At 40.5% G+C, this 25,436-nt stretch overlaps 3 protein-coding genes and 1 long non-coding RNA gene across 8 annotated transcripts; 3 read left to right on the top strand and 1 right to left on the bottom strand.

The window, feature by feature from the left end:
- The first annotated feature begins 637 nt into the window (after nucleotides 1-637).
- Nucleotides 638-2,867, top strand: atp5pd (ATP synthase peripheral stalk subunit d). The gene is made up of 6 exons (XM_088373531.1): nucleotides 638-739; nucleotides 1,624-1,754; nucleotides 2,144-2,240; nucleotides 2,350-2,421; nucleotides 2,534-2,596; nucleotides 2,684-2,867. Exons 2-6 carry the CDS (start codon nucleotides 1,633-1,635, stop codon nucleotides 2,813-2,815), a joined length of 486 nt encoding a protein of 161 aa, XP_088229657.1. The 5' UTR covers nucleotides 638-739; nucleotides 1,624-1,632; the 3' UTR covers nucleotides 2,816-2,867.
- Nucleotides 2,868-3,485: 618 nt separating this feature from the next.
- pnpla6 (patatin-like phospholipase domain containing 6) lies at nucleotides 3,486-21,946 on the top strand. Of its 4 annotated transcripts, XM_088373386.1 has the most exons (37): nucleotides 3,486-3,627; nucleotides 5,624-5,712; nucleotides 5,937-5,990; nucleotides 6,069-6,156; nucleotides 6,262-6,344; nucleotides 6,414-6,505; nucleotides 6,582-6,722; nucleotides 6,799-6,958; nucleotides 7,132-7,212; nucleotides 7,457-7,585; nucleotides 7,769-7,849; nucleotides 8,001-8,124; nucleotides 8,283-8,345; nucleotides 8,484-8,584; nucleotides 8,747-8,926; nucleotides 9,607-9,684; nucleotides 9,794-9,999; nucleotides 10,181-10,312; nucleotides 10,418-10,541; nucleotides 10,799-10,912; nucleotides 10,990-11,065; nucleotides 11,174-11,323; nucleotides 11,406-11,469; nucleotides 11,614-11,782; nucleotides 11,879-12,061; nucleotides 12,158-12,276; nucleotides 12,344-12,500; nucleotides 12,783-12,899; nucleotides 12,988-13,057; nucleotides 14,795-14,911; nucleotides 17,079-17,195; nucleotides 18,909-19,057; nucleotides 19,200-19,352; nucleotides 19,588-19,704; nucleotides 19,916-20,003; nucleotides 20,245-20,390; nucleotides 20,571-21,946. In XM_088373386.1, the coding sequence occupies exons 2-37, from the start codon at nucleotides 5,665-5,667 to the stop codon at nucleotides 20,637-20,639; spliced, it is 4,140 nt and encodes a 1,379-aa protein (XP_088229512.1). In that variant the 5' UTR covers nucleotides 3,486-3,627; nucleotides 5,624-5,664; the 3' UTR covers nucleotides 20,640-21,946. The 4 variants fall into 4 exon arrangements, with proteins under 4 accessions (XP_088229512.1, XP_088229509.1, XP_088229510.1 ...); XM_088373383.1 differs by lacking the exon at nucleotides 17,079-17,195; XM_088373384.1 differs by lacking the exons at nucleotides 14,795-14,911; nucleotides 17,079-17,195.
- Nucleotides 21,937-22,693, bottom strand: LOC148399219 (uncharacterized). 2 transcript variants are annotated; one of them, XR_015857970.1, is made up of 3 exons: nucleotides 22,599-22,693; nucleotides 22,250-22,384; nucleotides 21,937-22,077 (listed from the first exon to the last, which is right to left on the bottom strand). It is a non-coding gene; the product is annotated as an uncharacterized LOC148399219 (long non-coding RNA). The 2 variants fall into 2 exon arrangements; XR_015857969.1 differs by lacking the exon at nucleotides 22,599-22,693 and having other exon boundaries at nucleotides 22,250-22,478.
- An 89-nt stretch (nucleotides 22,694-22,782) lies between these two features.
- Nucleotides 22,783-25,153, top strand: LOC148399218 (ependymin-like). The gene is made up of 6 exons (XM_088373387.1): nucleotides 22,783-22,918; nucleotides 23,481-23,515; nucleotides 23,631-23,765; nucleotides 24,259-24,442; nucleotides 24,709-24,796; nucleotides 24,925-25,153. The coding sequence occupies exons 1-6, from the start codon at nucleotides 22,843-22,845 to the stop codon at nucleotides 25,073-25,075; spliced, it is 669 nt and encodes a 222-aa protein (XP_088229513.1). The 5' UTR covers nucleotides 22,783-22,842; the 3' UTR covers nucleotides 25,076-25,153.
- The last annotated feature ends 283 nt before the right edge of the window (nucleotides 25,154-25,436 follow it).

Raw genomic sequence — 25,436 nt, 5'->3', positions numbered from 1 at the left:
CAATACGTTTTCCCAAAACTACTTAATAAAAGTGTAATAAATTTCTTTCTATTTTGAAATTCATTAATCCAATTTGATAAATAAAATATATAGATAATAATAATAAAAAAAAGAGCAGGGCACCTTCAATATTTTTGGTTGATTAGGTTATATAGTAATGAATTAAAAAAAACATAATATTAAAAAACAGCATATTTCTTTTAATCTTATAGTAAAATGTTTTATCCGGTAAATGAATGAAGCCATTCCCCCTAAAGTTGGTATATTAAAACGTATGAATTCATTTTGATCTATTTTAATTGAAATTGGATGATTTCATTTTTACATTTTTATACTTTGGCCTGAATTGAACATTTTTGCATTTTTATCAATTGTAAATAATGACATAAAACATGACCATAAACATTTTGCATTTTGATTCAAACCCATATTTTCTTTAGGGGTTTATTAACTGTGATTAAAAATTTAAAACCGGACTTACTATTTTATTGCTAAAATGAGCATTCTGGATTTTTTTTTCACTTATTCTACGAAAAACCTACTATTAAAAATAACACGAATGGCGGTCCTTGAACGCTCTCCACGGGAATCCGCGCACAAGCGCGTTAAACGCGACATTGTAATTGTTCATTTTGACCAGCAGAGAGCGACGATTTGCTCACTGCCGACCTGTTTTGCTCAAAGAAGAATCACTTCCGCTCATCATTCCTCCTGTCACGGACTCCTTTGGTGAAGCGAGGTAAGGACGCCGACATTCATGGCAGATTTCATTGACTGGGGCTAAATCGGCTTGTACCAATGTGCCTGTGTGCAATTGCACCCGTTACCCGACCGTTCTTTGCAAATGTGAACTTGTTGCCCTTCGATTTTTTGCAAAAACCTTGTCGTTAGAAAAGGTCTCCTCTGACCTTGGCTAACCAGCTAACAATGCTAGTGTCGTTTTGCAGCCAATTTCAATTTCATGCCAAGGACGAAGGGGAAGATTGTGGCATGAATACAGTTTAGTTTACACAATTAGTGTATGTGAATGGCTTTAGTGTTCCGCTAGAATTATATATGACTGTTGCACTCGCATGAGACTATGCCGAGTTATTAGGAAGATACTCATTACTTCATCATCACCCATCAAAAGTAGGACTTTTAGCAAGATGCATGGGTTACTCCTAAGTAGTATGCTATTGGAAACGATTCTATTTCACTGAATTCATCTGGCTGCATCTTGTCGTATTTGCAGGTGACATTTCATTAAATGTAAAAAATAAAAAATATATTTATGTTGAGAAACAATGTAAGCAAGCGAAGTTTAATGTCAGCAGTCTCAGTTTAGTCAAAATCTCACTTGGTTTATTGGTACGTTTTGATGAAAGTCTGAGATGCTCTCTCATTTTAAATCTGTTACAATTTATCATGATTGTAGAAGAAATTTGAATGCTGCATTTCTGTGTTGAACTGCGAACTGATGTTGTGTTCTTCAATATTTAGTTATAAGTTTATTATTGTTAAAGTCAATTGTGAATATAACTACTTGACTGTTGTTATTTATAAACATCCATCACGTTTTAATCGACTTCCTTCATTGTAGATGTCCGAGACTTTCATTGTGTTCAATTATGTGTCTTTCAGATTATCAAGATGGCAGCCCGGCGTTTAGCCCTGAAGGCCGTCGACTGGGTGGCATTTGCTGAGCGTGTTCCACCCAACCAGAAGAGCATGTTCAATGCCCTGAAGACCCGCAGTGATGCAATTTCTGCTAAGTCAGTTGAATGTCATCACCATTGCTTTTGATTGTCAAGTTTGGGTCGTTGCTCTTTAACTTTTGCCGTCTCTTGACAAAACTGATCAAACATCAAGGAGCCCAAAATAATTGCTTTGTTCGCTCAAGTTCTGCTGCTAACATCCTCTGTAAAAGTGAAAAGACAAAAGTACTACAAACAGAGATTGTCTTGACACGCTGAAATATGGTTTACAGTAGTAAGGAAGGCGTAGTAACAACTGATGATATTCTCAATAACTTGAAAGTCATTTTAGCGCTTTGGCAGCATTTGTAAAAAGTTCCACTTTTGTTTGCATGTGCCGTTCTACCTAAACAACACATGCTCAGTACTGTTTTTCTTTTTTTTTTTCCCTTTTCCCCCCTAACTAGACTAACTTCCCTGCCAGAGTCTCCTGTTGCCATCGACTGGAGCTATTACAAGAGCGCTGTGGCCAAAGCTGGGATGGTTGATGAGTTTGAGAAGAAGGTAAATAGAATCCAAGCCAACATTAAGAATATGACTTTGGAACTTTTTGAATCATTTAAATCTTCTAGTCATTTGCTTTGCTGGTTGCATCATTGTCTTGTACTTATAGTTCAAAGCTCTGAAGATCCCCGAGCCTGTTGATACGCAGACAACTGCCATCAACGCCCAGGAGGTCGAGGCTGTAAGTGTTAACATCAAATAATGAATACCATCACCACACATTGTATAAAAGATTTCTCTCACTGGAATCGAGTCATTTTTTTATGAGAGTTTCTAACAATGGACTTCTGCAGGACAAAGATGCCACAGCTTACGTGGAAGCATCAAAAGCTCGCGTCGCAGAGTATGAAGCACAGGTGAGAATGAACAGTTGCTTAAACACCTTAGCCAGTAGCCTGAAGAAATCATACATATAGCTTTCTCACTTTCCTGTATGTTCGCAGTTGGATAAGTTCAGGAACATGATCCCCTTCGACCAGATGACCATTGAAGATCTCAACGACACCTTCCCCGAGACCAAGTTGGACATGGTCAAATATCCATATTGGCCCCACAAGCCCATCTCTGAATTGTAATTATAATCATTGACTTGGCACTCACCCCACAATAAAAACTACATATTTTAAATGCATTGGGTATGTGTCTTTTAATTTGTATTTGTACACTTTTTAATAGTGTTGTAAAACCTCCCATTGTGAACAGGAAGCTGCCATGTATGTATGTAGGCTGGAGAAGGACATTTATTCCTTTTTATAGTTTTTGCATCCAAACAAACATTCTATGTAATATATGGCATTGAATTGTACTTCCCTGAAGTATGCCATTGCAGTGAGGACAAGCGATTAAATTAAATGGATGGATGGATTATTTGAGATCAGGTGTAGTTGTTTACACTTTGAAAAGTGATATTGTTTTGATCATTTTTGTGTGTTTGGGGTGTTAAGTAGAACCCTGCAGGCATCTATTTGTGGATATTATTTTTTTAAGTATTTTTATTTCATTTTTTTGTGCTGGGGTCAATTTGTTGAGGAAAATTGGGTCACCCGTTTTCAAAAAATAACTTTGCAAAAGGAATAAAGCACTCCAGCATCTTAGGAAGCTTGACCGCGTCGCTGTTGGGCATTGTAGCAATCAATCCCCAAGTCACCCAATAACGTAGCGACAGAATGTTTATCTCAATTCTCACTGGACAACGAAGACATATTTACATCGGTATAGGGCTTTATTCAGCCACTTGCCCATTGACGCACTGTGGTTGGTCCATTTTTGCAGCTTCTCGGTTGCTGATTGGTTTAGCGTCTTGCGGAAGAATAAAGGAGGAGTTAGTCAAATATGAGTTCGGTTATTTGACAGTCATTGAAGAAAAATCTGGAGTCCACCGGTTCAGGTAAATTCCCCACTCCTGTTATCTTTTCTTGCAAGTGCTTACACGTGTGTATGTGAATATGATATTATTATGCATCTGAGTCGTACCTTTTGTCAACCGAGAGTTTATCAATAGTGTTGGTGAGAAGCGAGGAGTGCAAAGTACATCTCACCATCCCAGAGTGCGAAACGGTGGTGTTTATCTGAAAACTGTCTGTCAGAGGGAGGGGAAGAGAACAATGCAAAATAACCACTAAATCATATGGATCTATTTATTGTGATCTCTCAAGTGGACTGCTAAGTGGACCGTTATCAGTAGCATCGACCGCTAGCTTATGTTGTCGCGATCAGTGTTAGCCAGCCAGCAGGAATGACGTTACCAATGGGACGGGCAGCCAGCACGGTGCCCTCTGCCCTGAATGCAGAGAAGGTGCATCTTGCCAGGCTTTCCATTTTCTAATGCACCGATATCACAAGAGAATTGCTCAAACGTTAACTCATGCCTCTACTTTTGTATTTTACTCATGCAAACATTATGCAACAGTCACCTAGCTGATTAGGGAGTGGTATCAATGCGCTAACGTTGCTAATTTAGAGGGGCTGAAAATAGCATCAATGCTGGTTTCTGTGCAGGTGTGTTCCTTGGATTGTATTTGATATCTTGGGCCCTACCCCTTGTGATTAAAACGAGACCAGATCATTGATTTCCAAGAGTTAAGTAAGGCAACACCTCAGGGGGTGCAAATTATGCAAAAACTATTTTGGATACTAGGGTGAAACATGAGCTGGCACCTTCTAGGTTCACCTTTTAAGTGCCCTATGCACGCTCTTGTTTATCTTTTGCTGTCATTTGACCTTACCACAAGGTCACTTAGCTTCGGTGTCTTGGCGTCTACTCCAGTTGTTGTATTCTGTACTTAGTTTTCACTGGGGGGTGTCCCCCATTCATGTAGGGGCCAACATTGTCTGATCTGCTAACTAACCCTACATTACTAATCCCACAGAGAAAGATTGGCATCACATACACAGGCATCTTGTGTGTACTGTACAGTGGTGTCAACACTGGCTTTGTTTCACAGAGCACAAAAGATGTTGGCGTCTGTGGAGAGAGGCACTGCTTGGAGAAAAGAGGCGGGCTATTGCCTCATCTCTATGGGGCAACAAGTCCATGTCTTAACTAAACACACGGGCATGTGAAGCCAGAGATAGACGTTTAACACTCAGATTGATGCTTGCCTGGGTGAATACTGTTTTTTAAATGGCTTCTATCATGTTGTCACTTCCATCAAGCGCAAAGCCGGTTAGATTTTACTACAAACTTCTCTTTTCTTGCACAAAACCTACGGCGGTTGCAGTAAGTACCCGAAGTACAAGTGCTCTACCGCTTTTGAAGCTTCTTGTTTGCTGGATAATGGCCGACGAATGAAGCCTCCTCTCTCGGTGTATTGCAGCAGCATCCTTTCCGGAGGGTTATTTTGTCACTGCGTCTTACTTCATGCAACATGACACCACCCCCCAGCCTTTCAGTAATTCAATTTGATCCCTACACAGCAGTTCAGTGACATTCAACCATCCGCTGATGATCAGGATAGAGCAGGAAGTACATAAGGCCCGTCATACAGCTGATGTCAGTCTGTGGTGCCAATACATGATGTAGGAGCACTGAATGAAATCAAATTGATAATACATTTGAAAACACAAGTTTTGGGGTGAAACAAGTCAACAATCATATCAGAAATCTCGTAATTATGCATCACGTCAGACTCACGAACCCTAGGCAGATATTGGAATTATCTAAGCTCTTATCTAAGCAATAAAATAGGATAGTTTGACTGACGCAAGAGATGAGAGCAATTGCTCAGCTTGAGAGATTTGTCCATAGACGCACGCTTATTTTGTCACCTACATGTTGTGTTGTTAGGGCTTGAGGGTGTTTGCATTTTGAGTTATTGCCGTACTGGACACCACAACTCTCTATGTATATTGCAGCAATAATATTTCCCTTGATTTTATTCCAGCGGCCTTTTATGGATCACCCGTATGAAGCAACAGGGTTACAATGGGACAAAGTACCTCGGAACAAGAGGTCCAAACAGATGGCTCAGAGGTTGGTTTGTCAGGCAGCCGCAGTGGAATTTTTTTTCTGCCGTTGTTTGTTTCAAGGAAAATGTAGAAGTATATCGTTTCATGCTACAAAACCTGTGCTGCCTCTTTTTAATCAAGAATTGCCAATTTTGATGTTACATGCTTTCGAGATAAATGTATCATGTTAAAAGGAGAGAAATGAGAGTAACTTGACTGACATCATGTCACCTCCACTGTTTGTAATAGGACAAGTTTAATGACATCAAGAGTTTTGTGGAGGAAGAACTCCAGACCAGCATGGTAAATCATTCAGATGATGTGATTCAGTGGAGTATGTCATAATGCACATTGCAGCTAACACTATTGTGTTTTCTTCAGATGATGGGGGTCGTGCTTGGTGCTGGCGTTGCCATAGTCCTCATAGCCATCCTCATCTTTTTCATCCTGCGGCGGATCCACCTAAGAAGTCAGTGCTTGCTTGTGATGATTTTCTTACGTGCGCTTGCACAATCGTCCACAAAGTTACAACATGAATGCTTCTATTTGTAAGAGAGCTTTTTGTTGTTGACAGACCTAGAAGCACAGGAGGCGCCCAAGTACCGTTTTCGTAAGAGGGACAAAGTTATGTTCTATGGGCGAAAGATCATGCGTAAAGTAAGTTTTGATCTCAAAGTCTCCGGAATTCCGTTTCTCATTCCAACTCGTATCATTATTTCTCAAAAGGTCTCCCAGTCTACCTCCTCCCTGGTGGGTACATCCTCCACCTCTCGACCACGCCTGAAAAAGAAGCAGAAGATGCTCAACATTGCCAAAAAGTACATGAAGGCTAACCGCTAGTCTCATAAACCACAATGCTGCTCTTCTGACATCCCAAGCGGTCTCCATTTGCAGGATCCTGCGCTTTAAGAAGGAAGTGCCTACATTGCAGGCCAAGGAACCTCCTCCCTCCGTGCTGGAGGCAGATCTTACTGAATTTGACGTGGCCAACTCTCACCTTCCTTCTGAGGTGCTTTATATGCTTAAAAATGTCCGGTAGGTTGAGCGCCATTGCACAGTTGATTTAAATAAAATAAAGTGACTTCTCATCATCTGTTTGTTTTCCATGCAGTGTGCTGGGCCACTTTGAGAAGCCTCTCTTTCTAGAACTCTGCAAGCACATGGTGTTTGTACAATTCCAACAAGGGGAGTACGTCTTCAGGCCGGGCCTGCCAGACAGCAGCATCTACGTGGTTCAAGATGGAAAACTAGAACTGTGCCTTACTGGAATGGTAACCACATTTTGCAAAAGGCTGTGAAAGGGTGTCAAGTATTTTTTATAGGATACATTGTTAGAAAGCTTCCTGGTTATGGTGATTGTTTGCTTAGTTTTCAGCTCAGATCTCAAAAGACTTGGTTATGCAATAGGCTGTTTTAGTTTCTGTTGTTGACTCTTTTCTTCCAGGATGGCAAAGAAAGTGTGGTGAAGGAGGTTTTCCCTGGAGACAGTGTCCACAGCCTCCTTAGTATTCTGGATGTCATCACGGTATGTTACAACCAGGTTTCTGACATGCAATATAGAAATACTGATCCATAAAAGTTGCACCATAATACAAGTAGTAGATGCTAGATAAAATTAATACTGCTACAAATTTCTTCCAAAATGCTATACATATTGTTTTTTAAATTCGTAAAATTTATTATTTTCTATCATGTTGGTTTTAAATTAATCATATTCATATGTGTACATTAAAAAAATACAATTTTTAATTTTTTTTTTGTCTGTTCAGGGCCATCAGAAGCCTTACAGAACAGTGTTGGCACGAGCCGCCGAGGTCTCCACTGTTCTTCGTTTACCAGTAGAGGCCTTCCTGTCTATATTTGAGAAGTACCCCGAGAGCCTGGTGCGAGTAGTACAGGTGAGATTTGTTCTCTGTGGATTCAGTTTGAAATGCTTTCATACTATGTATCATCTGCTGAGTGTCATACCCATGTTTTCATATGTTTTTTTTTTTTTTTTAAATGGATGGTAAATTCTTTCACTGTATGGCTTCATACACCAGATGTATTCAGATTTACTCATCCCTCAAACCGTCTTTCAGATTATCATGGTTCGTCTCCAGAGAGTTACAGTCTTAGCCCTTCACAACTACCTGGGCCTAACAAATGAGCTCTTCAGCCATGTAAGTTCAGAAGACACACTTGTGTGAGGCCAAACATCATGATTAATTGCCATGCCCTTGTTTGAAAGCACTGCAATGCATTATTGTATCATTCTTCTCTGTTTCTCTATCCGTCTCGCATCGATCATCTCACATGCACGCGATATGACAGGAATTGCATCCCTCGCGTCAGCTGCCTCCGTCTCCCCACCCGACCCGCACCAGTCCTATCCGCCACGGCAAGCGCTTTGGCAGTCTGACAGTGCCTGAGGAACAACGCGAAGCTGCCATAAAAGGTGAGTTGACTGGTAAGGAAATGAGACTGAAGGCTTAGTTTCAAAGACCATCACATTCCATAATGTGATACAGAGAAAATCAAATGCATTACCTTTTCCCCCTTCTACATTTAATCTCGGTCTCTTATTCAATTGCCATTTGTTGGTGCATATAACAGGGGATCAAGCCAAGGATGGCGCTACTCTTAGTCGGACCATCTCCATGCCTGTGGATATTTCTGGTGAGGTGTTTTTCCTTTGTTTTATTGTTTCATGTCGTGTGATGTTTGGGATTCAAGGAAGCAGTTTCTTGTGGATATGACATGTAGCGTAAATGGTGTAATACAGATAGATGTCTTCAAAAACCTCTGTTCATGCAGGTATTCAGAAAGGTCTGAGATCAGACTTTGACATGGCATATGAAAGGGGACGGATTTCTGTGTCTGCAGAAGATGGCAACACCCCACCCAACTTTACTCGGGTCAGTACTGTGTACTGTTTAACCAGTGATACACATTTTATTTCTTCTGGATCATAAAACTAAACGACTCGTGTGTCATACCATGGAAGTGATTTAAAACCAAAATAACTTTGACAAATTATAGTTTAACTCACAGCAATGACATTGTGCTTGTCATGACAGTCTGTTTCCCAAGAACAGCGGGAGAAGAAGGTGACCGTGGATGAGGTTCCCTCAGGGATTTACCTCTATCCAGAAGAAGAGACAGGGCTGGATAATATTTTCACAACTGTAACCTGTCGATCCAGTTCAGCATTGTTTGAGGAAGCTCAGAAAGAAGTCCTTAAGCTTATGAGGATTGAGGTATGTATACGTTAAGTAGAGATTTGCAATCGAAGACAAGGGACAGAGATAAGTTGCATTTCTGAGATGAAGGGAATTCAATTAAATTCTTGCTTTTTTTTTTAGTTCTATAACAAGGCATAAGAAATGGAATTGGAAAATAAATTATGTTTGCGAAGGAAACAGATCTAACCTTTAGCCTATGGATTGATTGAGAAACAAGTCTCTTGCTGCGTGAATGAGCCGATTGACATTAATCACCCTGCAGCATCTGCTTACATACTATAATGCTGAAAAAGCAGGTCAGTCAGCAGGCCCCCCGTAGAGGAATTGTGTGGTGCACTAAAAGAGGACCCACACCCGTACACTCCCTGGCAGAAACATTTGATAGGTTCAATTTAAACCAATTCCATTGCCGGTTTATACATTAAAAGCAATAATATGCTAATGCTTGACTCTCGAAGGGCAATCTTTGCTGGAATCAAAAGTCAAGTTAAATGTTTTTTAATAGCCCTCAATCATAGAAATATCTCAAATGGCTTAACATGGCCACAGTTGAGAAATATTAATGACATCCTCTAATCTTGAACCCCAGGAGGGCAAGGAAAATCTCCAAAAACCCAAACAGATTCCTAAATAAATCAGTTAGTGTTCCTTATTTATGTTTCTTGTTCCTTTATTTATTTTCCTCTCCATCACAGGACCCTTCTCTGTTGAATGGGAAAGTTACTTTACATCATGCTAAAGCTGGAGCTGTCTTGGCCAGACAAGGAGACCAGGTAACTTATCCCAATGCAAATACGGTATTATTGTGAGTAAAATAATGACAAGCACAGACAACTAAATCATATAATGTTTGCTTTCCCTTCCCTGTCTTCGCTCTCCAAGGATGTGAGTCTGCACTTTGTTCTGTCCGGATGCCTGCATGTCTATCAGCGGATGATAAATAAGCAAGAAGCCGTCTGCCTGTTTGTGACCCACCCAGGGGAGATGGTGGGACAGCTCGCCGTGCTTACTGGAGAGCCTCTTATTTTCACCATCAAGGCCATTCGAGACTGTACTTACCTCAAGATATCAAAATCTGATTTCTATGAGTGAGTGTTTTTGCAGATGTCACATTTGAAAGCAAGCAAATTGGTCTCCTGAAAGTATCCTGCCTGATGAAGTCCTTACAAAGAAGCACAGTCGTTACTGCAACAATATATATGATAATTGAACTATGATTAAAAGCTTTCACTTTCTTTTGCATCTTCATTATATAATTTCACTGCTCAGGATTATGAGGGAGCAGCCCAGTGTGGTGTTGAGCGCAGCGCACACTGTGGCCATCCGGATGTCCCCATTTGTCAGACAGATGGACTTTGCTATTGACTGGATGGCTGTGGAAGCGGGTAGAGCCCTCTACAGGTACTCCACTCCATCTTTTACTGGATTACATGCATTATTTTCATGGTTTATTCAATTACATAAGTGTAATTAGACCTTATGTGTTTTGTGTCTACACACATACAGACAGGACGATCAGTCAGACTGTACGTATATTGTTCTGAATGGACGTCTGCGTTCGGTTATCCGCAAGGCAAATGGCAAGAAAGAACTCGTGGGGGAATATGGAAGAGGAGACCTTATCGGAGTGGTGAGAGTTTTCCTTGCACTGTACATTTGAATAATGAACAGAGTGGATATAAAAAGTGTACACACCCCTGTTGGAATACCAGGTGTTGTAACATAAGTTACTGTAAATCTAGTCAGTTGCACACTTAGCCAGTGGCACAACTATGATCAATACCTGTTTGCCATTTGTGAATTTGAACTTCCTAGAAGACAATTTTCATAGCTGTTGACATTTTTGTTTCCTTTAACCAAAATAACACTAACCTCAATATGCTTAAGGTGGAGGCATTGACCAGACAGCCACGAGCCACCACTGTCCATGCTGTAAGAGACACTGAATTGGTAAAGCTGCCTGAAGGAACACTCAACAACATCAAAAGAAGATATCCTCAGGTAAAAATAGATTTGGCTCGTGGTTAACCTTTTCTCCAGTTGTACTCATGTGATTCTGAGGCTCACTGTTTGTTCAGGTGGTGACGAGGCTGATCCACCTATTAGGACAGAAAATTCTGGGAAACCTCCAGCAGGGTCGCGGTCCATTCTCAGGTAAAGGGCTCACGCTGAGAATTATAAAGTGTGATTGGTTCTTTGTTGCAGTGAATGCCACTTCTGATCCTCCCCACCCTTCACATTTCTCCCTTGGCTCACTTGCAGGCTCAACCTTGAGTCTACCCAGTATGACCACCAGTGCTGATGTAACCAATCCTGCTAGCAACCTCTCCACAGTAGCTGTGCTGCCAGTATGTGATGACGTGCCAATCAATGCGTTCAATCTGGAGCTCAGTCATGCCCTCAGTGCCATTGGTAGACCTCAGTTTGATCCCATTCCTACTGGATGATTATTTGGATGTTTCTGGTTTATTATGTTATATTTATTACCATAAAGGGCCAACTTTGCTGTTGACCAGTGACATAATCAGAGAGCGGCTTGGAGCATCCGCTTTGGACAGGTCAGCATCTTCTCATTCGTATCTTAATTGGCCTGGGTTAATCCTAATATAATTACTACGGCCCAATGATTCCTCCTGGCAGTATTGCCTTTCCTCTTATGTGGATTACAGTAACTAATGATAGTCTTTATTCCGATCCATCAGCATCCATGAGTACCGCTTGTCCGGCTGGCTGGCCCAACAGGAGGACATCAATCGAATTGTCTTGTATCAGACTGACAACAGCATGACCCCATGGACTCAGCGGTGCATTCGGCAGGCAGACTGCATCCTTATTGTTGGCCTGGGAGACCAGGAACCTACCGTTGGAGAGGTTAGTGTCACAAGAAGAGCAGAGTATTTGTACTAAGTCAGTGAATCTTTCACCTGATATTAGAAATTCAAATCCTCTTGTTATATTTTTCCCCAGTTGGAGCAGATGCTGGAGAACACCGCAGTCCGTGCATTGAAACAGCTGATCCTTCTTCACAGAGAGGATAGTCCAGGTCCTTCCAGGACAGTCGAGTGGCTAAACATGCGTAGCTGGTGCTCGGGGCATCTTCACCTGAAGTGTCCTCGCAGGGTCTTTTCCAGACGTAGCCCCGGCAAACTGGTACTAAAACCAACTAGATCCCCTTACAGTAGTATATGTCACATGTTGTGATTTTGTTACTTCACTGTTGTCACACATGTCTTTTGTGTTTTGTAGAGAGAAGTTTATGAAAAGGTTTTTGAGAAAACAGCAGATAGACACAGTGATTTTTCTCGGCTGGCCCGAGAGCTAACCGGAAACAGTATCGCCCTTGTGCTGGGAGGAGGCGGAGCAAGGTGAGTCAGGCAGAGGTGATGTGCATCATCCTACTGTATCTGATGTCAATTTGTTTGTCCTCTGTAGAGGTTGTTCTCACGTGGGTCTCATTAAAGCCATGGAAGAAGCAGGGATTCCCATTGACATCATTGGCGGAACATCCATTGGATCATTCATTGGTGCGTTGTACGCTGAAGAGAGGAGTGCCGTTAGAACTAAGCAGAGAGCCAGAGAGTGGTCAAAGGTGCGTTACTTGTATTTTTCTCATTCAAGAATTGTAACCAGAAAGGATGCATTGGATTTATTGTCATTTTTATTGTATCGTAATTCGTTCACTGTAGTAAGTTTAATTTGATCTGTTTACCATAGCCCCATTTATTTACACAGTCCGCACTTTTGCTCTCAAAATGAGCCACTAAATTTAATTAGATTTTTGTGATCAATTTTTTTGCAGGTTGGTTGTTTTTTTTCCAAAGATAAAAATTGTGGAATGGTTTAAGTGCTATGACTTTTGGTATTTTAATAGGCCATGAACTCAGTATTCAAAACAGTGCTGGACCTGACCTATCCCATCACCTCCATGTTTTCTGGCTCTGCATTCAATACCAGCATCTACAAAGTTTTTCAGGACAAACAAGCTGAGGTGATTTGCAGTGTACAGCACTTGAATACATTAATATTAGAGTGGGGAAATTTTTACTTTATGCTTATGGCATCATTTATGTCTTCAGGATTTGTGGTTGCCGTATTTTAACGTCACCACAGATATCACCGCATCCGCCATGCGTGTTCATCAAGATGGTAAGTGACGGCTGATTCAATTTGGAGCGACAGCAGAATTGAGGCAATTTAGGGCAACCAATGATTTTCTTTCTAACTACACTCAGCAATAGGATGCACAACTTCTTCAACATAGTGCTAAAATACCACTTTCAAAAGAACTTTGAAAAGTACAGTAATTAGACTCAATGTCAGTCCCAAGTGGAATAATGTACTGTATTTATTAGTTATCTGCCGAAGTAACAATAACTCTTTAATTTATATGGAATAAGCTTAGTGTGACTGGCATGCTCTCGATTTTATACCCAATTGTGGCACACTCCAAACAAAAATGTAAATTGAATTATTGTAAAAGATACTGGTACAGATAGATGGTGCAAAACATTTCCAAGATGCTGTTTGTAGAGCGCCACAAAATATAATTTATTCAGACACGTAGACAAAAGTAATATTTGGATGTGTGCACTTGAGAATATGCATCATCACTAACAGTACTGTAGTTCGCTGCCCTCTTCACCCCACAAATCCAATGTACTACTATAAATGATTGCCACTGTGCTAGTTTATATTTCTTATTCTAGTTTTCAGGGCTTTTTTTTTGTAAAGTTGAGTTTTACCATAAAGCAATCTGGATATGAGGGGTTTACAGGACAGAGTGCTTCGGGGCAATATTTTTTCTAATACTAAAATAATTCTTTGCATCGTGGCATGTGTATTAACAGCTGAAGCAAAGCCTTTACCTCTCTGTCTCACTGTTCACGTTTACTACTTGACCATTTCCTATTATTTCAACTTTTTTAATTTGTTTGTTAATTGCTTAATTTCCTTCCCATTTTCATTTGATCAGCTGAATTATCAAAGTGGCTATTTTGTCATTGCTGTGTTTTGAAGTCAGTACATACAGACATCACAGAGCTGCGCATCGAATTTTCGGAGCAGAACTAACCTATTCAGTCCCCCTCAATGCCTTTTAGTTCTCCCATGTCCATGTCAGTATGTAGGATCCAGAACACTCCATTCCATCCTTTTCCCTCTAAAATCATCTCTTTCACTCATTTAACTTCATATAGTGCTTTCTCTAGTTAAACTAGTGTGTCTTTGCCTAACCTTGCAGTAGTCGGTTATTTCGTGTTTAGGTTTCTTTTTTGGGGGGCTGGGGTGTCTCAGAGTGTCATAATTCTCCATTTCATTTATTTTTTTTGTTTGATTAGATTTTTTAATGGAACGCAGATATTTTGAAGCTCATCACAAACACAATCTTATCAAGTTACAGTTTTCTCCATGCGTTACTGTTTGAAAATTGTAGTGCAAGGCCCAGTGATAGTGAAGTGTTAGACTTCCACTTCCGTTCCTCTTCTTCATGTTCTCCTTCCTATTTTCTTTCTCACGCACTACTGTACTCATGTTTCTCTTTTCTTGCTTGCTATCTAACATCGCTAATATTATTTCCAATCAACACTTGGGATTCAATTCCCCGTGCTCTATTAGTGTAGTATGGACTGACTTAGGTTTTATTGCTCTGTTAATAGTCACAGAGTGTAACAGTGTTATTGTGTTATCATTGAGAGTGAAAACATTTACTGTTTTATAGCCTAAATTAGATATTGTAGAGTGAATCAACACATTGCCATTCATTCATGTCCATGGCATCTCTCTGTGTTCTCCTTTTACACTTTCTCTCCTCTTCTCTTTTCCCCCTGCTACTTTGAGTCCAACCCATATTTGACGTGTTCCTCCTCCATGTCAATTTCCTGACAGGTTGCGTCTGGCAGTATGTTAGAGCCAGCGCGTCCTACACCCCCTATTTACCTCCCCTCTGCGACCCCAAGGATGGCCACTTGCTTGTGGATGGTTGCTATGTAAACAATGTCCCAGGTCAGAACTTAAAATGCCCGCACACCAAAACCTCCTCCCTCACCCTCATAGTCGATAAATAGTTGCTCGGCTATCGTCTCCCTCTCTATTCCCGTTCCTAACTAACCCCATCCTGACCAGCTAGACATGGGGAGCCCATGGTTTGGAAGGAAAGACCAATTTTATTGATGTGTCTTTTAAATTGTGCCCACCTCACTATAATCCTGGTATCAGTAATCGCTAATCGTACGTCTCCTCCTCTTCAATTAGCTCTCCAATTTACATACTTCTATGAAAAAAAATTCTCTTAAATTTTATGGGCATCTATGGGTCATAGTTGCATGATCTTTTGGCTGCTTCTGGCCTTCAGTGTATGCTTTGAACTTTCTTATACATCTCTGGATTTGGACTGATAATGCCAGTGCTTATATGTATCGAGCACTGCAGTTTTCAAAGCAGTGAGGACTAGCATCAGTTTGAGAAGATAAGATCATTTTAAATTTGCTAAGCTTTGACTGACTTGTCGAGTTCTGGTTCCCTGAGAGAGGCTGCATGGTCTTAGGCTAGCAAGAAACCCCACCGTGCACCAACACCCAAACACCTGAGCTTTTTTCTTCTTTGTGTTTTGTAACTTAACTGCTGAGATATATTTCTGATGGGAGCCTTGTTGTCCTGCATATCGAAAAAAAAAAAATAGCTTTGGTATTGACATAAGACTTGGAATATGTGCAGCACAGCATCCTAAATGGTTAGCACGTCTGTTTTGCACTTCTGAGGTCCGGGTTAAGATTTGGGCCCTCCTGGATTCCCTGCTGCCCGGGTTTTCTCCTGGTACTCTGCCTTTCTTCCACATTCCCAAAGCATTCATGTTAGGTTCATTGAAGACTCTAAATTGTCCAGTGAATGTGATGGAAAATAATTGTTTGCCGACACTGTGCACTGTAATAGTCTGGCGACCAATCCCTGGTTTTCCCTGCGTCTCACAGGAAATCAGGTGGGATAAGCGGCCCAAGCTCGGCCATGACCTCTGATGAAGATGGGTGCTTTAGAAAATTGATATAGGGATGGTTAAAAGTTCATGCCCATTGTACAATGCCGCTTTTAATTGACCGGTAGATATTTGCTTTGATATTTAGGAATAGTCAGCAACTTTTGGAATGTCTTGTGTTAATGTTATAATGAAGCTAACGTTTTGTATAAGTATAGTTTTGCAATGTGGTTATATCACATTGTTTTGGCTTGGAGAACCGCACCTGTCATTGGGCTGAAATGTGTCTGTGTGTTTTCCCCATGAGGAGGTCTTTTGTTGTCACACTTTCATTTCAATTCATCTCTCCGTTCATCTTCACCTGAAGGAGCATGTTGATTCGCTCCTTCAGCAAACCTTCTTCTCCCTGGCTTTGCTTGCGTCCATGTGCATGCCAGTTCTGGACATGTTGATTCAGTGAATATATTTACCTAAATGTGCTTGGTCTCTTGCTTTATGTTTTTTACTTCTATTGTTTCTCCACGTATTTGGGAATAAGTGTTCTGGATCCTGCCGTTGCCCATTTATGACCACAAAATGTACAAATTGAAAATGACCATTAGGTCAGACAAGAGAACCCTGAAGAACCCTTTACTCCATGCAAAGTTGCAACCTGGCGCATCTCTGCTGTGCTCCTTATCCTTCCAACCCATGCATCTCGCTGTCTGCTACTGCCCCCTGCTGGCACTAAGATGTACTGCAGAATTAGGCAGGCTGGTTGTTCCCTGGCACAATCTTCAAACTTGTCGCAAAACAACTTTGGTTTCTTTGCAGCAACACATTTAGACCAACTATTTAGTTCACATTTATTGTTGCTTGGATAAGTCTAAAAGTAAATGTGCTATTGTTGAGACAGTTTGGAGATTTGTGCCGTCTTGATGCTCTGTGATGGCTGCCATTTGCCTTTTACCTGCCGCACAAGTCACAATGGGTCTGCGTGCTCGGTAATGAGGTTCGCTTTGGTGTGCAACAGAGTGTAAAGGCGGGCAGAACTACAATCCCAAACTTTGCAGCGATCGGCTCATTCTCGGTGACTGATCTCTGCATACATAGTGTTGGGATTGAGATCTGCATCAACACTAACATAAATCACCTAGCAGAAATTGAGATGTTATCCCCCCTTCCTCCTCCCTACTTCCTACTTCGTCCTCGGTGTGCCAGGCTCTCTGTGGCGCTATGTGCGGGCGAGCATGACCCTATCCGGGTACCTGCCGCCTCTCTGCGACCCCAAAGATGGGAACTTGCTTATGGATGGTGGCTACATCAACAACCTGCCAGGCAAGTAAAAGGTGGTGCCCTCTGTCAAAATATCCACCAAGCCCGTGGCCCGGAAGGATGCGTTTAAAGTGCACTGAGGGAAGCCTGTTTGGTCATTTACTGTCAATAATGTGCACAGATGGGTGAGTATGACATTGTTTCTTTTAATGGGAGGCAGGCCGCCATGATCAGAAAGGGTACGTTCACATCCACATGTCAGTTATGTCAAGCAAACCAATTTTTCAATGGGTCCAATCCAGACTGCTGAAAGTACAAGTCAACTATAGTTTAATGTTCCATTAGTATCATGAAATACATTTTAGAAGGACAACTTAGTTTTTATCTGGGTATAAAGTTGTCATTCTTTTTCGGCTAGTACTGTTCTGATCCAAGATCCTCCACAAAATGGATCTTTGCCCATTTTGAATACATTGCCTCGCTCGTCTCAAGCATGTCATAGTTTGTGTTATCAAGTGACAGGCTGCTGCTGTGGTTGTGTGTGACTGTGAACGCACCCTCGATTTAAAAATTGAAGAAAAACACTCCCCTAAAACGTCTTCGAGGACTTTATGTCTGCTCTTTGGTCATTGCACGTTTTTACCAATAAAAAGTAAAGCGGTGCTATGTAAGTATTTCTTTGGATCTGATGTCTGTTTCATGAGCCAGTGTCAGAATTTTGGAAAGTGTGGGAGGTTTGAAATTGGTTTCATTTATCTCTTTTTATATTTCGACATCTAGTCCAGTTAATGTAATTGTAAGCTTGAAAAAAAAAAAAAAAAGATTTTCCATCTTTTACTGGCTGACACTAGTTCACTGACATCAGGTCATTGTGCTCAGAGTTGAAATGTACATCCCTCTTAGAACAGAGCAAGGCAGTGCAAAATGTGCTCTGCTATTTCGACATTTATTTTGGAAAACTGCCATGGGACATTAGTCAATCAATCACAGGTTCATGTATGGAAACTATTACTCAGCACAACTTGTATTTGTCTTGCTCTGTTCTTTGCATTTGTCCCCATTCCAACCAGAGGAAAGACCGAGGAAAGTTGAGGTTGTTGGTCTGCAAATCATTGTTTAAAGACATACATTACAGCTACGGGTGTCAGCTGTGTCGAGTTTCTGAAGTCCAGTATGTTATGCAGATGAAAATACTTTTTCGAGATTCTGTGAGTAGCCACATTTCACAAAGCTCCATGCTGCAAATCTTTGTTTGGAATAGGACTCCTATCTCATCTTCTACCCATCGTTGTCACGGAAGCTTGTGAAATATGGCGCTCCGTGGATTCAAAAATTGATCCAACAGACTTGCAGTCTTGTAAAATCAGCAGCCCTTTATTACTAAACTATTGGGCTGTCCTCTCCCTGATAAGTTTGATCAATCAAGAGTATTTATTGCTCATTTGACACTGGATCAGAGCTTTGCACTTTGTCTTTAAATCGGCATAACACCACCACAATGTTGAGACCCATTTTTTTAACACTTGCCAGTTCATGAAAAAGATGACAATTATTTCTTTATATATATTATAAAGATATATATTATCTTTATACAGTACTCTGTGCATTAATTTTACCAGATTAGTTAGTCAACAGTTGCCCTTAAATTCCCTGCCGACAAACCTTTTGGTGGTGTTAGTTTGTTTACTTTGGGACTCATAAAAGTGGCTTGTATTGAAGGAATCTTTATCTTTTATCTTTGGCTCGATTCTGGTGTTTGTGTTGTGGACATCGCAGCGGATATTGCGAGGAACATGGGCGCCAAAACAGTCATTGCCATCGACGTGGGCAGTCAGGATGAGACGGACCTCTGTAACTATGGCGACTCTCTGTCTGGCTGGTGGTTGCTGTGGAAACGAATCAATCCTTGGGCTGAAAAAGTCAAGGTCCGTCCAGGTTGGCAGCATGAGCGCCATGACCACGATGAATGCAAAACTTTCATTCAGTGTGTTTGTGTGGCCATGAACTACTTTTATGTCATTTTTAGTCTTATTGTGTTGTAATTGTAATCTTCCTAACCGTGTCCAGGTCCCAGACATGGCAGAGATTCAGTCTCGGCTTGCCTATGTGTCTTGTGTGCGGCAACTCGAGGTGGTCAAGAAAAGTGCTTATTGCGAGTACATAAGACCGCCCATCGATCGATTCAAGACCATGGACTTTGGCAAGTTTGACGAGATTTATGTGAGTCGCTTAATTAAACTTTGCTCTTTCAGTTTATGTATGGAAAGGCACGTTGACACATCCTGGACACCTGTTTAGACACCCTCGTATAAATATAATGTATGTCCCGGTGGCTCTACTTTTGTTGTCACCGATTTTTCTAAATCATCTCCAATCATAGCTATTAGGCATTTTAACTGAAGCATTTCTCTTTCCTTTGTTCCAAACATCTCCTGTCGATTTTGTTGTGTTTCAGGATGTGGGTTTCCAGCACGGTAAGCTGGTGTTCACTGGCTGGGCCCGAGGTGACATCATTCAAAACATGCTAAGGGACCACCGATCGGCCGACTACAACGACAGCAAAAGAGTTGATGTGAGAGCCACGAGTACAATTATAAGATACTCTACTTGATTGTCTCAATGCTCAGAATCAAGCAACCCTTAAACAAAAAGGGTGCTATTATATATGAGAACGCTCAGAATTTTTAGGATAGGAGAATATTTAGGAATACTAGTAATAGTCTGCATTTTTTAATGACTGCAAATATTCAGCATGAATAAATGATAGAAAATGTGTCTTCCAGTCATGCACGTGTCAAGGAGCCGACTTCACAGACCTTGCAGAGATTGTATCCAGGATCGAGCCAGTCCAAAACTACGTTTCTGCTGAGGGTGAAGAATTCATTCTTTATCACATTATTTTTACTGCCTTTCTTCCATATTTGTGACAAGACTTTGCACAGTTCACCTTCAAGATCTCATTAGCTTTAACTGGTTTAATAAATAAGGCCTTACACCAAACATCTTTTATTGGAACACAGCAGAACACGTCCCTGACATTGGATGGATGTCGGCGGGTGCAGCCACTCTATAATTTATTGCGGTAATATCTCTTCTAAATCTTTCCCCTCAGCGGAGGAGTCGGACTGTCTGACAGAGTATGAGGAGGATGGGATGGACACTGTGAGAGAAGAAGAAAGACAGGAGGAGGAAGATGAGGCAGAAGACCCAGAGGACCAGTCCCCTGGAGAGTGGGGACCAAATGGAATCTTCCAGAGTGTGAGTACAATCAAAATGGCCAAAAGATGAGTGCTTCTGCATGATGTAGCGTGCTCTGGATGTACAGCGGGAGAAAGACGTATGTGAAGCCTATGGAATTTCTTAAACTCAGGCAGAAAATAGTAATCTAATTGGAGCCACAGTCGTACTCCATAAAAATAACTTTGTTTTACTGTGCAGGATGAGGAGAAATCTGTGAGGCAGCGTAGGAAATTCACCAGTGACGCCTCAGAAATCTCAGACTGCTGACAACAAGAGGAAGATTTTGAAGTGGATCATCAAGGGCCAAAAAACAACTCAATGTGCTCCACCCCAGTTTTTTCAGGAACTCCTTCTAGTGTTTGTTTGCTCTTGAAGTCATCCTCTAAGCTGTCTGTCATTCTTTCACTGTCAGTCACGCTGATCCAACAAGAAGGGGCTTTCTCTTGTCTGTCCTGCAAGGAAAGATGGATTTTAAAGGGGCCCTCTGACTTCATGTACTTTTTTCCTCAAACCCCAAAGGGACGCCAATAACCAAGCCCACACAGGAGTGCAGTGTTTGGCCGTCAAATGGCCAGAAGAACACTACAATGCATGCCTCCAGAGTATTAAGAGAGACTCTGCGTGATGCCTGAATATTGAAATAGTAGCAAGACACTGGAAAGTGGATGTCACCAAACTTTAGGAAGGATTAACGCTAATATTGACAACTTGACTTTTCGAGTTGCATTAGGAGAGCTGGTAAGAATCAATCAGGAGGATGACAGATGCCTATTGGAAATCAAAGATGAGAAGGACTTCAGATTGTTTTAAAATGTGTCTTTTAAGGGAGTAGAAGAAAATAAAAAGAGCGCTAACTTAGTGTTATTTTAATTTAATTTATTTTAGAGTAATGCACAATGGCAGCTTGCTTTTGGGAGGGAAGAGATGAGCCAATGAATGTGTGATGGAACTTTGGATCAATGCAGCTGCTTTCAGTGATGGGTGACTGCTAGTTTCAAACTACAGAAGCAGCCATGCAGCCGACGTTCCATCCCAGTGCCCCTTTTGCCATAAAGTTTTCCATTTTCACTGTACAGAAAAGCAATGCCACCTCTCCCACCAGTTCATGGTCACCCTGGAACAGATGTGATGTCACACGGTATGGCCCCACGTTGAACTTACTTGGTCACAGTCACGACTCAAAAACAAATTCCCATATGTCACTGGAACGATATGGACTTTGTTGTGGTAATATTCATACGTTTACACCAGGTTGTACATTTCTGATGCTTAGGTACAAAATCAACATTCAAACAGTTGTACTGTTTATTTGCCAGTTCAGATTTTTTTTTTAAGGGTTGAATTTAATAGATTAACTACTGGATTGGAATGTTTTTTGTTGTTGTTGAATTTCCTTAATTTATGGTGGGGGTTTTACTTAACTTGGAATGGTAACTGAAATAATGATCGGATTCCTTTCTGATCATATGCTTGGTTTTCTTTCATTGTCCACATCAAGAACCCAAAGCAGTAAACATGAGGACAAAGATAAAAAAAAAATTATACACATTGGAAAATAAATATGTATGATGCCACATTGCAATTTATTTTTTACTTCATGTTTCCATTTCCCCATTTATGGATGTTGATGTCTTAAATGTAAGGTACTTGCTTGCAGAGAACCTTTCTTCATATAATGCACAAGAGTTCAACTCCGTGGCAATCTCTAGGGGGAAGAGGCAGGTGAGTTTTCCATTCATTTATTTATTCTTTTGGTATATTGCAGAAAAGCTAAGCAAAATATATAATTTGTCTTTATAATGGTAAATTTAAATAATCTATATTCTCATTTCCATGATTCACGAAGAGCAGAAATCATTCATACAAGTAATTGTTACCTCGGTATTAAGAGTGATCCATGTCAGCCGACATGAAGGCACTCGGCATCAACCACAAGATGGCCATGGACCGTTCCCGGAGGAAGAAAGCCATATCAAGAACCCAGTCCAACCCAGCGGCTCCTGGAAAACGGACTTTAAAGCGATGATGATGATGATTAAGAGTGATGAAAAGTAATTTGTTCAGAGATAACATTTGAGAACGTGTGAGAACACTGCAGGTGGAGGTTGATACAACGTGAGAATTCTTCCAGGTGCTTTGGCTTCAACTCAACAACTCTTGACTGTTATCCTAATGCATATCATTTTTAAAACGAGTCTTTGGAGAAAAATGTTCAATTTGAATTACCGTTTGCAATGGTTTTGGATGTGCATACAATATTCAATTCAGAGTTTTGGCGGGTTGGCTCTCCTGTGATACATCAACTGTCACCAATATGTGGCGCGTTCCATTTTGAGCTGATATTTTCTTTTTTCGTCCACTAAAAGACAGGAATCTGTGTGGGTGGAAACACATGGTGGGTCCTGTCCAGATGTTCTCGAGTATATTTGGAGACGCCTGTTCCTGTGTGACTGTTTGAAAGCCTCTGAACATGAACGTTACCTGTGTTTTGGCAATCCTCGGCCTGCTCCTTGCGGCTGCCAGTGCCCAGAAATCCAAACCATGTGGTGAGTCGGCTCTTGACACTGCGCTATATAGAAAATAAACTGGTTTTATACAAAGTGAGAACTGTTATTTCATGTCATTGTAATATACAGTGGGGCTGCCACTATCAATTAGTATTTTTAAAGTTGATTATTCTATTGATTATTTCATAGATTATTCAGATACTTTTTTTATTCACATTCTTGGATTACTTTTTATTAGCCAATTAGTTTTGTTTATCTGATCATGTTTAGTGCTCTGATTAAAAAATAATTAAACTAAACTATTAAGCAATATAACACAAGATGGATTAAAATAAATGCAGATTTTTACAGATGTTTTATTTAGATTAAACACAAAAGATAAATTAGTCTGTTTTCATGAATGACTAAAGAAATCAGAGAATTATTACTAAAACATTTGATATAGTTCTCATTGAGTTCATTTGGGTGTAATGTTTTTAATTTTCTATCATGTTTTTAGTGCTTTTTTGTAAAGCCAAAATGCAGCCATTTATTTACATATGTGTGTTTTGTACACACCACTGTTTTTTCACCGTATATTTCAATATTTCCTTTGGCATAGATTCTCCACCCCTGATGAGTGGAGGTGTCTCTGTGGTAAGTCAGACAGTTGCATTTTCCACCCTAATCTACTTACACAGGCAAAATATACAGTACGTATTCTGCATACATTTTCCCTTTAGTATCCAGTAAGATGTCAATTGTTTTCCAGATGGGTTTCAGTGGTTCCGTCATGTCTTCAGGAACGATCACATATGATGCTTTTGGTCAGAAGATTCGGGTTAGAAACTTTGGCATGGCTGGAAATACAACCTTTGCTGTGGACCAACTGATGCTGTTTCAAAAGGTAGTCAAAGTATAAATAAAACAAATTCATCAACTATAATAAATCAATCAAATGATAAAACTAGCCAAAAGCTAAACTGAAGAGATTTCTATAAATCTTCGCCAGTGGTTTTGTGAGCTCGAAATATAAGTCACAGGTGTATTTTGATTTTTTTTTATAAGAGTACATACAACCTTGAACGGTTTAATGACAATCTAATGTAAGGGTTATAAAAAATGCTATCACAAGAACAAGGTCACTATCAAGTGAGGATGTTTTATACGTGGATGTTTGCATTTTTCTTTCTTCTTGAATTCACATTTCATTCACATAATTTGGAATGTCCCACACACTAATCTGATGTCTTCAGTGTGTGTAATAAGAGTCTTTTTTTTTTTATGTTTTCCCCAATGCTGGTGAGATTTTTCTCTAAGCCTTTCAATTTAATATTTATCACTTTACAGTAAACATTGAATTTTAAATATTTATTAAAAGTCAAGATGTTATTTTGTAGAAACTCTATTATGAGATCGACTGGAGCAAACTGTCTTGCAAGAAGAGACCCCTGAGCACAGATTTCATTCCCATGCAAGTGCCCGATGATGCCACCTGGATGGGTCAGGCCATTTTGGGCTCCTCCTCCTCATGGGGAATGGGTGTGCTGATCAACAACTGGTATGGAGAGCTGCCCGGCAATGGTGAGAAGAAACACTGATGGATCAAAAAACATGTCTGTCCATTAACAGCATGGTTCAGAAGATTTTGACAATATACACAAGGGTGTTACTTTTAGAATCCAAAATTTGCAATAGGTTTGTTTATAGGTGGGAAATATTTGCAAATATTGTGTGATAAAGCAAAAACACATGATTAAGAAGCATAAATATTAAGAATTGCAATGCCTGTAGTCCTTAATAAGGCAACTGCCCTTAACCCTCACAACTGCATATCTTCATAAATTCAGGCACCTATATGAGTGTCTTCACGGAGACTGGCTGCATCCCCATGACCTTCACAAGCTACACACCATCAAATGGATGGACCTTTGTCAGGTATAAGCTGGCATGCCATAGCAAATGTTTTTAAAGAACCATTTCTATTATAAAATTTTGCGTACCCATGTCCTGAAGTTTCTGTGTGAAAATGACATGCAACCATATAACTGAATTTCCTTTTCCAGCACTTACAATTGGGTACTTGGCATCAGCAATCCCATGGACCTCTACCCGCCTTACTTCTGTGCAAAGGCTCAGCTGGAGGATTCTGAAACACCTCACAACATGTTTACTGCCTTGGAGTCTCTAGCCAGGAGCACCAAGGACATGAAGTAAAACATCAGGTGTTACCCCTCATTCAAAAGTGGAACAACTCATGCATGCCCTTAAATGCAATTAAATTCTGACATCACATTTGTGCCTATACAGAAAGCTGTTTGATTTGCTGTTGAAAAAGTCATTCAGTGCCACTTTGCACTTCGTGTGTAATTTTAAGCAAGACGATCCTTTAAATGCCTTTTTTCTATGAATAGAAATCAACTAAAATACATACTACTAATTATTCAAATGACATCATGCAACATATGTATTTTATACAACGGTCAAATAATTCAAACAAATAGCAATGTGTCCCATAATACTGCAGTACTTCTGTCCTCCAGCAGAGAGAAGCAGCATTCTTTTTGCCTTCAGGAGC

Source organism: Syngnathus floridae, chromosome 4, assembly GCF_059516105.1.
Source record: "Syngnathus floridae isolate MCC-2025c chromosome 4, RoL_Sflo_1.0, whole genome shotgun sequence".
Classification (NCBI taxonomy): Eukaryota; Metazoa; Chordata; class Actinopteri; order Syngnathiformes; family Syngnathidae; genus Syngnathus; species Syngnathus floridae.
This window is presented reverse-complemented; position numbering and strand designations above follow the sequence as displayed.

Bases quoted from the DNA above. Each gene is read 5' to 3' on its own strand.
- atp5pd (XM_088373531.1), top strand. From the start codon at position 1,633: ATGGCAGCCCGGCGTTTAGCCCTGAAGGCCGTCGACTGGGTGGCATTT. The intron at 1,755-2,143 runs GTCAGTTGAATG...CCCCCTAACTAG, and splicing joins AGTGATGCAATTTCTGCTAA to ACTAACTTCCCTGCCAGAGT. The intron at 2,597-2,683 runs GTGAGAATGAAC...GTATGTTCGCAG, and splicing joins TCGCAGAGTATGAAGCACAG to TTGGATAAGTTCAGGAACAT.
- pnpla6 (XM_088373386.1), top strand. From the start codon at position 5,665: ATGGGACAAAGTACCTCGGAACAAGAGGTCCAAACAGATGGCTCAGAG. The intron at 8,346-8,483 runs GTGAGGTGTTTT...CTGTTCATGCAG, and splicing joins CATGCCTGTGGATATTTCTG to GTATTCAGAAAGGTCTGAGA. The intron at 11,324-11,405 runs GTAGACCTCAGT...ATTACCATAAAG, and splicing joins TCATGCCCTCAGTGCCATTG to GGCCAACTTTGCTGTTGACC.
- LOC148399218 (XM_088373387.1), top strand. From the start codon at position 22,843: ATGAACGTTACCTGTGTTTTGGCAATCCTCGGCCTGCTCCTTGCGGCT. The intron at 22,919-23,480 runs GTGAGTCGGCTC...CCTTTGGCATAG, and splicing joins CCAGAAATCCAAACCATGTG to ATTCTCCACCCCTGATGAGT. The intron at 23,766-24,258 runs GTAGTCAAAGTA...GTTATTTTGTAG, and splicing joins AACTGATGCTGTTTCAAAAG to AAACTCTATTATGAGATCGA.